The sequence below is a fragment of the Manis javanica genome, chromosome 5 (assembly GCF_040802235.1).
Source record: "Manis javanica isolate MJ-LG chromosome 5, MJ_LKY, whole genome shotgun sequence".
Taxonomy (NCBI): domain Eukaryota; kingdom Metazoa; phylum Chordata; class Mammalia; order Pholidota; family Manidae; genus Manis; species Manis javanica.
The window spans coordinates 169,007,891-169,024,476 of NC_133160.1; the positions used below are offsets into that span (position 1 = coordinate 169,007,891).

General features: G+C 52.2%; 1 protein-coding gene across 3 annotated transcripts in view; it reads right to left on the reverse strand.

Moving 5' to 3' along the window:
- JAKMIP1 (janus kinase and microtubule interacting protein 1) overlaps positions 1–16,586 on the reverse strand; it is a 135,518-nt gene that overhangs the window by 15,441 nt on the left and 103,491 nt on the right. For 2 of the 3 annotated variants that reach the window (XM_036991153.2, XM_036991147.2), the window contains 8 exons: positions 13,954–14,082; positions 12,648–12,776; positions 11,147–11,230; positions 8,114–8,176; positions 6,190–6,288; positions 3,389–3,490; positions 2,627–2,680; positions 2,019–2,084 (listed from right to left, as the gene is read on the reverse strand). In XM_036991153.2, the coding sequence (XP_036847048.2) occupies positions 2,019–2,084; positions 2,627–2,680; positions 3,389–3,490; positions 6,190–6,288; positions 8,114–8,176; positions 11,147–11,230; positions 12,648–12,776; positions 13,954–14,082 (726 nt within the window). Of the gene's footprint in view, positions 1–2,018; positions 2,085–2,626; positions 2,681–3,388; positions 3,491–5,775; positions 6,289–8,113; positions 8,177–11,146; positions 11,231–12,647; positions 12,777–13,953; positions 14,083–16,586 lie in introns of those variants that run through there. The other variant, XM_036991162.2, reaches the window with a different exon arrangement.

Consider the following 16,586-nt stretch of genomic DNA (forward strand, 5'->3'; position numbering starts at 1 on the left):
TAGGGTTCTGGTTGGTGGTCAGCAACAGATGGGCAGCAGCTGGCAGGGCTGGTGAAGGTGGGCAGGGTAACACAGTCAGTAGCTGTGTGCCAGGCAGGTGGACAAGGACACATTGCACAAAAGCTGAGAGGAGGTAGAGCCCTGGGGGCCACAGCTGTGGGTCTGGAACGCCCACTGTTTGCTGGGGTGGGAGAAGGGGCGCATCAGCAAGGGCCTAGCAGGGCGAACACAGCGCCTGGCAAAAGGCTGTTCTCAGTGAGCCACGAACATCCTACAGACTGCCACCCTCCTGGACACCCACCTCTGCCTGCTGCCCCATCCCCACCCCGAGGCACCGCAGCCACTGATTTCCATTCACCAGCCACACTGACCAAACGCCTCTGGGAACCCAGCATCGCCCAGGTTCTCAGCAGCAATGCTTAGATCTGCTTAGACAACGCCGCGTCTGGAGTCCCCACGCAGACCCTGCAAGGCACACAGGCACTCCGTGGCTCAGGGGGACACAAGCCAACATGCCGGGCTCCCTGATGTGGGCCAGTGGTGGGCCAAGAGGCCACCTGGGGGCGCCTGAAGACCCGGAGGGAAGTAGGAAGTCTGATGCAGTCAAGCCATCCAGGGCCTGCTGGGCAGCTGGCACTCAGAGGCTCTTAGTGAATGTTTGAGTGAATGGAGTCATTGGTGTTTACTTGGCACTTTATGTAACACTCCCCAGAGCCCTGCTGCAGGAGGACAGTCAGTCAGTCACGTCTGGGTTTGTTGGTGAGAAGGACGTTTACTGACCGCAAACCATGTGCCTAACACTGTCAGGTTTCCTGCATCTGATGAGCCCACCAGCCAGCCACGTGTGAGCTGTCATCATCCCCATTGACCACCTGAGGACACAGACTCAGCCAGGGGAGTGACTTGGGAGGTGACTTACCCACTGCGTGACCTCAGGCAAGGCTCTGCCACAGTCTGCTACCAACACTTAGTGCCCTTTACATGACTGGGAGGATGGACAGGAGCCCAAGACAGAAAGCTCTATTTTAAATGTCCTTCCAAAGGTTCTGGAAGGAATCTTGATTAAGATCATTAAGACCTCATCATTACTGAAATAGCATTTTAAAGTTTAACATACGTGCCTTGAAAGAAAAGATCTATAGGTGGGACTACACAAAGGGTTGTCTACATGTAAGATATCCTAAACAAATATAAAAGGTCGATAAACCATGAATATATTTTTAACAAGTATGGCAATAAATTATCTTTCAGATGTAGAGCATACAGAGAAAACCATACTTAATGACAAATACATATTGAATGAATGAATGAATATGTGAATGAATGAAAAACAAACCCAGTGGAAAATGGTCAAAACAAATGTAATTACAATTCACAATGGAGAAGAAAGTAGATAACATACAATAAAAAACTCAGTATCACCAGCACTTGAATAAATGGAAATTAAAAGAATGCCATCAGAGTTCCTTAGTGGTGAAACGCCGTGTTGAACACAAAACCAGCAATGTGGTAGCACTGAAGTAGGAGTGGAATTGGTACCACTTTCTGAAAACTATTTTGATGATATCAAAGCTTTAAAAAACGTCCTTACCAATCAGCCCAGTGATCCCACATCCAGAATCTGTCCTGTGGAAGTGTTTTAAAATGTAGATAGAACTTATGTATAAAGAGGTTCACTGTTGCATGGTGGTAAATAGGACAAAAAATGTGGAAACACACTCAATAGCTACAGCTTAGAAATAATTATGTTTAAAACATGGGCAAGCGAAAACACCGGAGGGAATGTTGCAAGTGGTTTCCTCGACGGGCTGTTCATTCGCTTTGGCAGTCTCTAAGTTTCTACAAAGACCGTGTGTGACATTCAGTCAGAAAATGAACAGGCATGCGCGTGCACATGCAGACGCAGACAGACTGACGCGCATGCTTCCAGAACAAAGCGAGACACCAATGTACAGTTTCTTGTATGGTGCTGGGAAGCTCTGACAAGGTGTATGGACGGAAATGCCACTGGGCTGTACCTTTTCGCACAGGGCAAGCACAGTTCCAGCTTGGATTATTGCAACCTGTTCTTCATTTCTCAAATTCTAAAACACAAAAATGGGCAAGGGCATTTTACACTGGACCCCACACCACGTGCAGACAGCGCGAAACACCTTTGATGCTCCTCTGGGGAGGAGCCCCCAGATATCAGCCCCACTTTCTAAAGGGGCCAGTGTTTAAAGGCCGATGTGTCATGTCTGAGGACTGGCCCTCTGGCTGGGGACATTTCACACTGGGGCACCAAGCCTTTTAGAAGTAGGGCCTCATCCAAGCCAATCTTTTAAGAAGGCAAAGCTCTTGCATTCTGATTTCAGAATTCCTGAGGGAGCCCCTTTCCCTCTGGGCATTGGTTTTGATGCTCCCCCCACCAGAACTCACAGGAATAGGACACCCTAACTTCACAGCCCACTGCCGGCCAGTGCGGACCCGACCACCCACACGGGAACATGGCCATACAAAAGCTTTACATTGTACTTAATAGATCTCTTAAGTTAGGAAGAAATTAAAACAGAACAAAACAAGCCACACAGAGTTCACCCGCATCAAAACAAGAACACAAGACCAGAAACGGATCGCTCATAGTTACCCCATTATCGCCAAGGATATCTAATTTCTTCATAAGTTCAGAAATATTCACATCCTGGAAGAGATTGTCAATGTTCACTTTTGTGTGAGCTACAAAGGCTGTCCACACCAATCTCCAGAGCCACGGCCTCCTCCTCGATAAGACAGCATGCCCTCCCTTTCCTCGGGGCACAGTGAGCTGGGCCAGTGGGACCTTAGCAGTTCCATCGGGGAGCAAGGGAGAGGAGGCCAAGTTCTATGCAGGCACAAACACTGTCTTCTAGAAAGGCTCATGGAATCATGTGGGCTGGAAGGACCACCTTTGTGCCCCCAGGGCCTAGCAAGACTGCAGACAAACGGCTACATTCAGCTGTTGGTGTGACCACAGCCACCATCGGCACTGTGCTGAGTTCTCACTAATTTACTGGTCACACCTGCTTTCCCCGGGGTGGATAAAGCCGCTCAGATCTCACAGGCAGGGGGCTGGGACTGAGGCTCTGAGAGCTTGCAGGCCAGAGCCAGGAAGTGGCCAAGATGGGGTTTGTGCTCAAGGCCACATCACAAATGGTGGCTCTTTTAACACGGTAGGTACCAACAGAGTGACATTTGGTGACCCTCTAAAAAATGAACCAACTATTGACTTTAAAAACATGGGGAGGACACGGGTCTCTTGTTAAAATCAATTCCATGGCTGGTCCGAGAGCACAATCCCCCCGCACAGTGGGGCCTGGCTCCGAGCGGGCCCTTGGCCGCCAGTCCAGCGGAGGCACCCCAAGCACGCTACCTTAACTCCTTCCTGGTGACAGAACAGCTGGAGAGCGCTGCTGTTGTTCTCAGGGAAGGTGCTGATTTGGAGGTTAAATGCTGGCGACCTCCGCTCTCTCTCCTGGGGAAAAGATTTGGTTTAAGAACAGAACTTTATTGGATTATTTACCACTTGCCATTTTCCCACGTTACTCAGCAACAATCAATGGCTTCCAGCTGGCCAAGGGGTCACTACAGTGCACATTCAGACTAGGGTCTCCTCGTCCAGGAAAGGGCATGTGGCTGTCCCTCCAGCGCACCACAATCTGCGCTAACACGCGTGCTCCCTACCCCGTCTGCTAGGAAGAAATGACTTAACAGTGTCACCAGCCAGGAAGACACACCGTTGTCATACCACGTGGTTAAGAACAAGTGCAGGAGATCTCAGCAGAGAGCAAAGCTATCACATACCCTGGTGTGTTGTTAAATGTGCTCTGAGCTTGTCCTTATCTCAGTTAACCCTCACACAAGCTCTCGGGGCACACGTGACTGCTTTCATATTGTAGACAAAGAGACCGAGGTTCAGAGAGGCCCGTGTTGAGGTCCCACACTAGTGAGTAGTGGGGCCCAAACACAAAGCCTCACTTCACTTTTTTTTCCCCAATATAATTTGTTGATTTTGTTCACAATTTTTTTTTAACTGAGCTAACACATCAATGATCATTCTGTCCCTGCTTTAGATTGATAGTCAGGTGTTAATCACTAAGGAAGGAAAAGCAGGCATTTTCCCAGAAAAGGAATTTGTTGATCATATGTAAAATGACATGTCTTTAAAAAGGACAGGAGAAGCCCAATTACCTAAGGGGAAAAAGTCCACAGCAGAATGGTACTGTGGTTTCAAATGTGTTTCCTACGCAATCTGCCTTTAAACGTTGAGCAACGGGCAGGTTAGCACTAGTATGATGGGAGGGCCAGCAGAGGAGATCTTTTCAAATTATACCTTTAAATCAAACTGCTTTTATTTTCTCAGAATTACAGTAAGGTAAGTAAGCATGCTTTAGCCCAGTCTTGCAGAATCTAGCTTCAGAACCAATGGTGTTCTTTAGCCATTCCACTAAGAAGTTAACCAAAATGAGCACAAATTTAGGTGACAGGTCTTGGGTAGATGCTCTGGGATAAGCATAAAGGAGAGAGGAATGGCAGGGTCATCAATTAATATCCAAGGAACCCCAACCAGGCTAACCTGTTTTGAAAACAGTTTAGAGAGAAAACCTCATTTCTGTTATTAGCCAAAAAGAAAAAATTCACAGTGGTTCTGTTCTACAGATGCCTTTCTACCTTTGATACTTAAATGGAGTCTCCATAGAAAAGGCAAAAAGAGAAAATTCATCCTTTACATGCACGTAAGTCAGAAATTGGATTTCTAATGGCTCTGGAGGATGGTGGAGATACTCAAAGAAAATTCTAGTTAACTGAACAATGTTTACAGAATTCTCATGAGAAAGACATATAACAAAGACCGGGGAGAGAATTTCTAATGGTGGCAGAAGCACTAACAGGGACCTCGTGACACTTCCAACTTCTGCTGCTTAAACGAATTACTCAGGTCACACTCGCAAGAGCCGTGGAAGCCAGGAAGAGACGGTTTACAGTGTCACCAGCCAGGAAGCCACACCATCATCATTAGACACTCGGCAAGACATTCAGGCCACGGTCCGTGCCAACATGACAAAGTACAAGATGGTTAAATTCTAGTGCAAATAGTTTTAACTGAAGCCAGGGGGAGCAAACAGAAATCAGACACACCAACATCACCAAGGCACCCACTTTTACCGAGGTCCCACACATGCAGGGGTTTCAGCTGAGGAAGAGCAGAGCCATGTCACTAGGTGCTCAGAGACACTAGTCACAAACTTTGGTGATGTTTAAAATGTAGATGATTTTTAAATGGAAACCAAAAAAAAAAAAAAAAAGGCTTATGAAGTGACATGGTAGCGAGGTGATCCAGTGACACACCCGAGGTGAGATTTCAGCTGGAAGCAAGAAAACCATCAGCATGCACACTGGGTCCAACTTTGTGTGTTGGAGAAGTTAGTGAGGGTTCAGAACGTGATTTCTGCCCGTGAACAGCACTCAATCTCCCTCTGTGCTAAGTAGCTGTTTTGAATTGCAGTTTGAGTTACAAACAGTCATGTTTTAGACCAATACTGCTGCTATGTGCAGGCCTGTTCTTACTGGATTAAAGAGCTGGAGCCACGTAATAGTTTTCTTAAACACCTACACAAATACTTACCTTGTGTTTACCTTGGCAAATAGAAAATGGGGGGCCAAACTAGCAGTAAACACATTATAGAGTCAGTTGGGGGCCAGGTCAGACCCTGCTTTTTCAAAAGGTGAGATTCACTGCATGCAAGGTCACTTGAAAAGGTGTGTTATTAATTGCAACAGGGCTTCTCTCCGGGTTTGTAGAATGCATACCAGGTGACGATGCATGCAGGAAAGAAGTAGTTTATGGGAATGAAACACAAATAAAAAAGGCAAAATATTGCAAAAACAAATTATTTTATTAAGTGCAAAACAAGCCGTAGGCAATAAATATATTCTTAGCTCTGGTACATGTCCAAGGACTTCAGTGAGCATTCTCTCCAGAACATATTAAGGCAGTGAAATTACTCCAAACATACAGATTTAAAAAAAAAAAAAGAAAGAAAGAAAGAAACAACTATACCACATCCCTTTACACATGCTTGAAAACATCTGGGAGCTTTACATGAATTTCAGTTTGGGCTCAAAGAGAATGTCTGTTCCATTTGAGAGTTTACAACAGATAGAGTCTCTTACTTCGAGTTCTAGCACTCTGAATTCTAACAGCTCGTTCTGATCCTTTGCGTCTTGCATTTCGTTCTTCAGCTGGTTCTCTTCCATTTCCAGCCTATAAATCTACAGCAAAGACATCCATGGATTAATGGGCGGGAGAACCACTGTCTCCCACCGGGGGCCCTGAGAGACGAGGCCCCTGATCGCAGACCACCTTGGTTGTCGGCCAGAGGGAACAGGGAAGGGCCGGGAAGGGAAGGGTCTGCAGCGCGTGTATGAGGAGGTACTGCAGGCCCTTTCTGCAAAGGTGGGTAGGAATGCCCCAGCCAGAGGTTCCTGCTTTGTCCCTGCAGCCCTGAGCCTGGCCCAGAGTAGGGGGTCCTCATGTATTTGCTGAATAAATGAATGATGGGGAAACTGAGGCACTGAGCTATTAAGTCCCTTCCCTATGGCCAAACAGGAGGGAAGCAAGAGTATAATATGAGCACTTCTGATCCCAAAGTCTGTGTGTGTTCTTTCCATGTTCTGTAGGGCCCTCCCGGGGTGAGCTGACCCAGACAGAGTCCAGCAGACGGCTGCACAAAGGCACATATTTCTTTCACCTTCCCAGAGGGCTCTTACAGGCAGCTCCCTGAAAGCACCGATAGTCTGCGAAGGTGGCCTGCCTGGGCCCCAAGCCCACTGGGAGACCCTGGGCCAGCTGCCTAGCCGCTCCGTGCCTCCGCCTCTGTCCAAGGAGCAGAGCAGCAGCCTGCCTCCACCAGCTGCAGCAGGACCAGGATGAGGCGTGTCAACATGTAAGTCATGGGAACCTTCGTGTCCTCCCCCGCTGGGGGTTGACCAAGGAGGGCTTCCCCACTGAGCTGGTACTGCCCGCAGCAGAGTATTTGGAAGCAGTGTTTTCTCCACGGCTCCCAGATTTAGCCAGCAGGGCCAAGGACCTGACAGCTCTCCCAGCACACAGGGCAGTGACGGTCCTGTCCCAGTGCCCCAAGGGCAGTGGAGAAACACAGGCAGGGAACAGCCACACAGCAGGTCAGGGACAGAGCTGGGACTGGACCGAGGCCCCCTCTGAGGTGGCACGGCCACGCTCACCTAGCTCTAGCACTCTCGGATGCTCGGCCACTAAGGCCCAACCAAGGCCCGAGTCCACTAGGGTGGAAGGTCCAGTAAAAGCAAACCTACAGGGACAGAAAGTAGGCTGGTGGTGGCCAGGGTCTGAGAGGCGGGAAACAGGGAGTGACTACAAATGGGCACAAGGGATCTTTATGGGAAGCTGAGAATGTTCTAGAATTATGCTATAGTGATAGATGTACACCTCAGTAAGTTTACTTAAAAAAAAAAAATCACTGAATTGTACACAAATAATTAAAGGTAAAGCTAGGTTCTTGTCCCATAGCATTAGATCCACTCCCCATGCCTACTACTTCAGATTGCTCTGGAGAGTTCCATGGCCAGAAAAGGAAGGGCAGGCTGCATTCTGCCAGTGCCATGGCCTCCAGTACATGAACGGACTGTGATGGCCTCAGAGCCCGCCCATCTGCCATGCCCTGAGGCCTGCCACGTGGGAAGAGAGGGGCTCTGGAGCCTCAGAGCGCTGGCAGAGGCAGCTGGGAAGCCCCACGTCAAGAGCTCAGGCTGCCTTGCCGTGCCCGCAGGTGCCCCAGGGGACGGGTGGCCTGGCCAAGCCCACAGAGTAGTATAATCCAGCTCTGCAGGCCTGACCTCCCGGAACAGAGCCAGGCCCAGCAGCTGGGAGCCCCAGGAATCAGGCTCTGACCCAACACAAGGAAAATGTCTCCCCTCTGAGAGCCGGCCTGGACCCAGGGGGCCTTCCAGGACAGGCGCTGGGCGAGGCTCACATGGTCAGAATGGGCCTCTGAGGTCCCTGTTGGCCCCGGCCCTGTGGTTCTCTGGGGCAGCCATCTGGGTATTTATGCCCACATACCTTTTCTAGCAAGTCTTGGTTTGTTCTGATGAGCAGCTGCTTCTCTTCAACCCATTTGGAATCCTAAGGAAAAGTACTAAATATGTTCACACTCATTGAAGCAAACAGATGGTTAAAAAACAAAGTGTCGGTGAAAGGTCACTTGATATGAACTTTCTATGGAAAGGTCAGAGGAAAGGTCAGCGGTCAGAACAGCCTCATCACCCTTTGAAACTTTAAACCCAAAGGGGACATGGCAGGGGTGTGGGGTGTCCTGCCTCCGCCGTTCACACTCCCGAAATCACGGGTGTCCCTTGTCTACCACTGACAGACACGCAGCTGCAGTGGGCTGCGTGGGCACCGGCAGGCGGACTCCTGGCTGGCTCACTGAAGCCTGCGGGCCAGCGTGGCGCCACACCCTGAGGGCTGGCCGCCGACCGGGACCTGGCATCGTCAAGGTAACACACGTGTGTGCATTCTGGTCCCTCTGCCCATGACGCCCAGCTGTGTCTCTGCCTGGTCAGGGCCGACGCAGGTAAGTTCTGTGAGCACCTGGCACTAAGTCCGTCTATTCACCAGCACCTAGCATGGTGCCTGGCACACAGCCAGCATGTGGTAAATACCAAGGAGCAGATGAAAGAAGGAAGGAGTGGATGGACTTTGTTCCCTTCTCTCATCAGCGGCCTCCTGGGCTTCCTTCTACCTAACAATAATCGCCCTGTGTTGTCACTGGGTTGGCACACAGTGAGGCCCCATGAGGCCGGGAGGCCTGTGGGGATGGAGCCGTGTTCTGTTCAGCTCATGTTTTTATCAGTGACAGATTGCCAGCGATGAGCCCTCCCATCTGTGCGCACATGCTCCTTTGCAATGTGAGTTCGCAGATCCTCCCACTGGGAGATGATGTGGACTTCTCTAACCATGAAGCTCGGCTTGGCTGCAGCATGCTTTAGCTGCTAGGATATTAGCAAACAGGATGCAGAGGCCTAGAATGTACTTGTGCATCAGGGCCTGCTCTTTCTTCCTGCCCACAGACCACCAGGTAAAGAAACCAGGTTAACTTCCTTGAGGAAAGGTCTGGCCAACAGCTGGCACCAATGCCCAGACTGGACGGTGAGGCCATTTCAGGCCACCGAGCCCCAGGTGACATACCGACAGTGCAGTGCCTAAAATGACTCCAGGTGAGACCAGCAGAAGAACCACATAGCTGAGCCCAGCCCAATGGGCTGACCCACAGACTTGTAAGCAAATAAAAATTTTGTTGTTTTAACAAGTTTTGAGGTGGCTTGTTATGCAGCGATAGCTCACTGATACATGATCCTGCTCACCAGGCACAGAGCCTGGTAAAGGGAAGGGCTCTGCTGAGCGTTTGATGAATAAAGGGCCCTTTGTTTTGCCCCAAACTGGCCCCTTCACTTAGCAGGTGCTGAGGGCACAGCAGGCCCATCAACACAGGGCCCTGGAACCTCAGGTGGGAGGTTAACTGACTTGCAGACTGTGGCCAGGCAGTGGGAGAGCTTGGCCTGGAAGAGGTCAATGGCAAGTTAAGACCGGAGTTTAAAAACAGCCTTACTCCACCTGGCCTCTGCGCCAGCTACTGCTGACACTCCCCATCCCCTTCCCCAGCGTGTCACTTCCTATTATTAGCCCCATTTTAAGGATGAGGAAACTGAGTCACAAAGAGATCATGTGACTTGCCCACGGTCATGTGACAGGTCAGCAGCAGGGCTGGCATTTGAACCAAGAGCCTGTGCTCTTCAGCACTCTCCTGCCGCCTCGGAGCGTTCTGGAGCTCGGTATGTAACTGGTTCCCGAGCTGGTCGCCCGCCCGGCCCCAGGTCAGTCCCAGTACGAATGGTGCTGCAGTGAACGCTTTCTGGAGGTCTGCCTTTTTTGAATCTCACTCACCAGCCAAGCGCTTGTCCCACCAGCACTGGACACAGTCAGAGTTCTAAGTCATCCACTCTGTGGCTCTTACTGAGGCCCCCGGTCAGCCTGCCTGGGACCTCTTATAGACCCTACCCTTGACACCCACACCCCCAGTCCCTGGTCCTGCCCTAGGGCCTCTGGAAGCCCTTGCCAGACCTCCTCAGTCCCCACTGCCAGCAGATGCGCTGGGATGGGGTGCAGCGGGCACCTCACCTGCCCACATGCTCGTTGGGCCCTCAGTTAGGCAGGACCAAGTGACTGTTTGGGCCAAGGAAATGGGCTGGGGCCGCAGACAGCCTCTCTGGTGCCCTGCCAAGGAAGGCATGCTGTAGACAGGGCAGTTATGAGAGGGTGGTGCCTGCAGCTGGAGCCCAGGTAACCCCAGAGAGCAAATGACCTCTGCCTACAGAACAGGCAGGCAGAGCCCACTAGGAAGAAAGCCTTGTTGAGCGAAGCCATGAGAATTGTTACCTCTTCCCACAGAGCCCCTGGCTTGGTGTGGCCTCTGGACGCTGTGCTCTGAGAGGCTGGACCTCCACCCAGAGCCCCCTCCGACATCTCCCCCACCCCAAGGGAGTGGGCTGGGCCCAGCCTTCACCTCCCTACTGTGTCCCGTGGTCAGCCAGGCCCAATCGAACTGCAAGCGCACACACATGGAAGTGACTCCAACCAGAGCACTCAAGGGCCACAGGGCTTCTGGTTCACAGAAGCAGCTGGAATCCCGATACACGGCCTCTGCTCCAGTTCAGAGCCAGTGGCAGGGGCTGGTTTATTTCTGCAGTTCAGTCCTGATCAACTAGGGCAGCTTACCTTCGGATTCAAGTCAAAAAAGATTCTGGTCACCACTTTGATTTTAGAATTGTCTCCCAGTTTTTGTGTGTTTGGCAAACAAAGAAAAGGCCAAATTAGAATTTCATAACATTTTGATTTTTTAAGACTCCAAAAATAGGCACGTTAGCTAGGATATTCTCACCTGGGTTTTGCTAGTGTTTTTTTTCTTTTCTTCTAATATTTCCGGAGCAAACACTACAGATCGACAGAACACTCCCTCGGCACCAAGGCCACAGGGACACCGCCAAGGGGACAGAAACACAAAGAGTCACAGAGCGAGGGACCATTCCTGCTCACCTGTCCCTTCTCAGCCAGTAACTTCTCCAGATCCTCAATTTTGGCCTGACACCTCAGCAGATCAGCTTGCAGCTGTTCCCGAGTCTGGAATAAAAAAGGCCAGAAAGTGATCAGGTCCCTTCGAATGGGTGACAAAGACGTGGAGAGGACCATGCTGCAGTCCAGACCTTAGCGACAGGTCCAGCAGTGCAAACCTGGCCCACATGGCTGTCCACAGGCTCTATCCTCTAGAGATATAAAACTTTTAAGAACTAGAAGGCTTTGAGAGGTCACCCATTCTAACCCCTCCTTAATAGATAAGGACATTGACACTTGGGGAGGGGACCAGTTTCTTCAAGTGAGTGGGCCAGAAGCCACACACGCCAGGGTCCCCACCTTGGCCTCTGACCAAGTTCAGTGGTTGTAATCACCAACACTATGGCACCTTCATACCTGATCAGGCAATTTCATGGGCCTTTATCACCTACAGCAAAAGCTAGAAACCAAAATACCTCAAAGATCAGGGAGGTAATGTAAATAAAGGAAGCTGACTGTGGGGTAATAGGGAGTGGTGGCAACTGTGGCCAATTGGAAGCACATCTCAAGGAAACTGCCACTCAGACCAGCGTGACCATGTAGATCAAGGCTGGTGTTGCCAGATATCCTGAGCTTTCAGGAACAGCCAGGAATCTGGATTTCTATGTGAAATTTCTTGGCTTTTAAACATTGGCAACTAGATGAAATTTTCAATAAAAGCCACAAGATTCAGCCCAAATGAAACCCAGCCATTTACCACCTTTGACCTATAGGGCACAGCCAAACTCTTTGGTGGCACAAAGAGTGGCTTCCCTCCCTGCCAGCCTCAGTGCCACCTCCTACTTCAAGGGCTGTTGTGGGAATGACATGGAGGCCACACTAGGTAAAGCTCTGCCACCAGGCGGGGAGTGCTCTTTCCCTCGTCCCCTCACTTTCAGAAGGAAGGGCAAGCAGCGCCTGGACTATGTGACTCCCAAAGGGCTGGTGAGTGGAAGTCACTGGAGGGCAGAGCTCAGCCCAGTACGAGGGCCAGGGTGACCCAGACCCAGTGGCCGGCAGAGACCAGAGTGCCTGAGGGCTGGGAGCTCCACGGCAGTCTCTGCAGGGGCGCCACGGGGACAGCCGGGGGAGCTTCTCAGCTTGCGAGGGAGAGGAGTATAAAGTCTGCAGGTTCGCCGGGCCCGTGATTTCATTCCTGACCCAGATTCTGAGGCCGTCCTGCAAACAGCTGCTTGTTAGACAGCAGCACCATTTCTTCTGGCAACGTGTGCGTCACACCGAGGACGGAAAGATGGTTCCCACTGGGTTTGCCAGATTCTGGGACACTGCCACAAGGGACACTTTGCTATGTGTCCTCATCACCTCCCAAAGGCCCCTCCAAGTGCCAAAGGCAGAGAAACCACGATCAACTCACACAGCTGGCAAGGGTATGGGTAGGGGGGCCTTCTGCACAGCCCCACCCCTGCCCTGGGCCCGCCGCACTTACCCGGGCCTCCCTCTCAGCATCCAGCGTCCCCCCGACCTGCTCCTGGAGCAGCGCGTAGGCCCGCTGCAGGGCCTGGTACTCCCGGGTCAGCTGGCAGAACCTCAGGTCCGCTTCCTCTCTGCTCGTCGTCTTACACCACCGAGAAGAAAACCATAATGAGGTATGTGACTCGTGTGGCCCCGAGCACCAGGGCCCAGGTAGCAAAAGCGAACGTCCAGCCCTTACAACTGCTGCCAACAAGCACTTGGACAGGGCTCTGCCAGGACGCACTGGGACCCTGGAGGGAAGGGCTGTGGGGAGACACCGCCTCCGCTGCCAGCGCGCAGCCTTGGACTCCTGGAGGCCCTGGGAATTGCCTGAGTCATGCACCAGGGAAAGGCGAGGGGACCCAGGGCCAGCGCAGCTGCTGGGGTGTTCACACTGTGCCCTCCCCTGGCCCTTCCCCTGCAGGGGACTCCTGCAAGGGGATAACTGAAGTGTGCAAAGGGGCAAATGCGGGATGAGCATTGGCACGCTGCCTGCAGTTGTGAACAACTGGAACCGTGAGCTCCCGTCATGGGAGCCCGTTCATTAGTGCATTGTGTGAGCCCATGCATGAGAGAGAGAGAGATGGAGAGACAGAGAGACAGAGCGCGCGCACCCGGCGTGCTGGTGGGTGGCAGTGTGGGGCGTGCCGCGGTGCAGAACGCCGTTGGTGAGAGCAGATCAGAAAGCCTGCATCTGGAGTGGGCGTGTTTTACTCAGTCCTAGGAGAGGTCGACCAGGAGGGGCGGGTGGGGGAGAGCACAGCCCCTCCTTTGTGGGTCCAGCCCACTCAGGGCCGCCGTGGTGAACCTGCGTGTGCACAGGCGGTCAGGAGAGCTTGAGGATGGGAACCTCGGGCTGAGCGGGCTTCAGCTGCTCTTCCTGCTCCTCTGCCCTTGTCAGTGCCACCTGGATCCGCTCCTACAATGCCACGTCACCTTATCACGACAAGGCAGGCATGCGGTCTCTACAGGGTGCCGTGCCGGGTGAGTGCGTGCACGTGCACAGGGGGGCCAGGGACAGACCAGCAAGCAGCAATTTTAATTGCAAAGGGTAAGTAACCAAGACCACCCCAGACTTCCTCTGTGAAACCAGCTCTGGGGGAAGGAAAGGGACCCCCACGTGCTGCCAGCACCCGCTTCACCGTCCACTGGCCTGCCTGAGTGGGGACTGCCTTGCCACTAGTCTGTGGCATGGGTTTACTCTTTAGGTAGTAGAGCAACGCTGGCATCTGCCAGAGGCCAGACGTGCCCCCGCAGTGTTTCAGGGGTAATGTGCTCACATCATCCAGGTCTTCTTCAGGCGTGGCTGGGGCCCTGTCCGTCCTGTCTGTGTTGCAGGATGTTTCTGACAATGTTTCTGAGTCCACAGACTCCTCATCAAATCCAAAAAATGTCTCCACAACATGCTTCTGTAAAGGCAATGTGTATGACATTAGCAAAGGACTCAAAATTGCTAAGTCCCCTAGCCCCACAACCCCAAGGCAGAGAGGGCTGCCATAGGCATCTTGGCCACAAAAGCATCCCAAGGGATGGTTGGGGGGTTCGTAACTCACTGGGTGGGAAAGGGGTGAGGGTGGTGGGGTGGGTGGCATGCAGCAGAGTGCGCTGGCCCGACCCGGCTCCAGGCTTGGGAGCTGCTGACCTTTGGCAAGTCACCTAGTCTCTCGGAGCACCAGCCTTCTCGTCCATCGAACACACAGAGCCCCACCTCACCCACGAGCACAGAGTGAGGTCAAGCCTAGCTCTGTACACAAAAGGGTCAGATGCACCCTGGGGCTCAGGCCAGCCAGGTAAGTGGGTGGCCCAGGTCCTCACCACACTTGCATTAAGAGGCAGTTTTTAACGTTTTATTTTAGAAAACTTGGAACATTTATAAAATTAGAAGGTAGTACAATGGACCCTCATTCACCCATCACTCAGAGTAAGGCAATCTTAATGCTCTGTGTGCCAGCCTCCCGGTTACCCTACCCAGCACTTCTACCCCAAATGCCACAGTACATGGGGCTTCATTCATTCATGCATGCATTTATGCAACAGCAAACACCTGACTGAGCACCTCCTATGGGTCAGACATGGGGTTGGGGCCCGACAGGTGCAACCGGGTCAAAGCCCGGGGCCCCCTGCCACAAGGAGCCTCAGTCCCCTGGGGCTGCAGACATCAACCACCAGGTATCCGACCAGCTTCCCATGTTTCAGGAATGTTGGCTTTTTGTGTTTACAAAATAGCCCTGGAAAAGGACTTTTATTTGTTTTTATAATCAATGAATGCTTTTCCCAATCATGAAGAAAGAACCCTAACTAAATCCAGAGCCCAGCCCCAGGCTCCCACTGTCTCATCCAGAACCTGGCTTTTCCCAGAGCCTTTCCACACTCTGGAGCCCACAGAGGGGTCGCGCGCTCCTGCCCTACTTGTTGACGCCGGTACATGCCTGCAACCTCAGGCACCCAAATGTAAGGACAATGTGGCTGGTCCCACAATGAATAATGTCATTAACAAATAATTCAGGCATCAGAGGGGGAAAGATTGGGCTTTCTTTGTCTCCTTGTACAGTTAGTGTTTCTAAAGAGGCTCTGGAGGCACCTGACGGCAGAGTGTCACCCACACGGTTCTTGCATTTGGCATCTGTCCTTCCGGGGACCAACTGCACCTTGGGCCCCGTTTCTGCTGTTTTAGCACACATGGGCAGGTACTGCTCTCCCTGGGCTCCTGGCTCATGAGCTGGCCACCTCAACAGCTCTGTGAGGGTCTAGTGGACAGCGACTCACCCCTAAAACCTGCTGCTTCCACAATCAAGCACATGCTTGTCACTGGCCTCTCCGGCCTTTTAGCTGCTCAGGCCAGAGACCTGGACGCCTCCCGGCCCCCACTTGCTCTCTGACACCTCTCTGGGAGAAAGTCAACTCAGAAACCCAACCCTTCACCCCCTCTATCAATAGATACCCCCCTCCTGGTCCATGCCCCATCATCTCTCACGGAGGCCATTAAAACCGCCTCCTACTGGCCTCCCCTGCTCCTGCCCTCATCCCTCAACCTGGCAGTCAGAGGGCCTGTTTTGAAATGGAAGTCATGTCATGTTGGTCCTTTGCTCACAACCCAGTGGCTCTCCATCTACCCGGGTAAAAGCCAGTGTCCCCGCTGCAGTCCACAGGCTCTGCGTGACTCACCTCCCCACCCGCTCCGGCCTCAGCCCCTCCTCCACCTCTAGGCTCCAGCCACACTGCGGAGCACACTCCTGCCCCTTTCACACGTCTGCCCCAGGGCCTTTGTGCTGTCCAGATGCTCTTCCCTGGAATCTACATGTCCCTTTCCTCACTTCCCTGGGGTGAAGAGGCTTCCCTGGCCCCCACATCGAAGCCCTTCTTGACCTATCCCACCTGATCTCTCACTCCTTCTTCCTTGTTTCTTCCCATCACCACCTGACACCAGACATGTCTTGTTCATGTGTTTACTCCTGTCTCCTCCCTCAAGAATGTAAGCCCCATGTGAACAGGGATTGTGCTCCCTGAGGGCAGGGATTTAGGCTCTTCTGCTCCCTACTTCAGCCTGTGGCCTAGGACGCTCGTGAAATACTGGCTGCTAACTGAGTGTTTGCAAACATGACTCTGGTAATGAACTCAAAGCCAAGCTAACTTGTTTACCCACAAGTAGTTTTAGGCTTGCTCATGGCCTCCCTGTCCTCCGCGCACACAGCCAGCACCAGCGGGGCAGCCACCTGTACCCAGGTGAATCTACCCGGTAGGAATGTGAGGGCCTGTTAGGCTGCATCAATTTCCAATGATTCCTTCTCTCCAAGCAGAGGTTGGAGACAATCATATACTCAAATTTCCCTTCCAGGTGAGAAACCCCACTTGAGTTTATGCATCAAAAACGCTGCCGATGCTCTCTGGGAGGCAGTGACACTGACCTATTTGC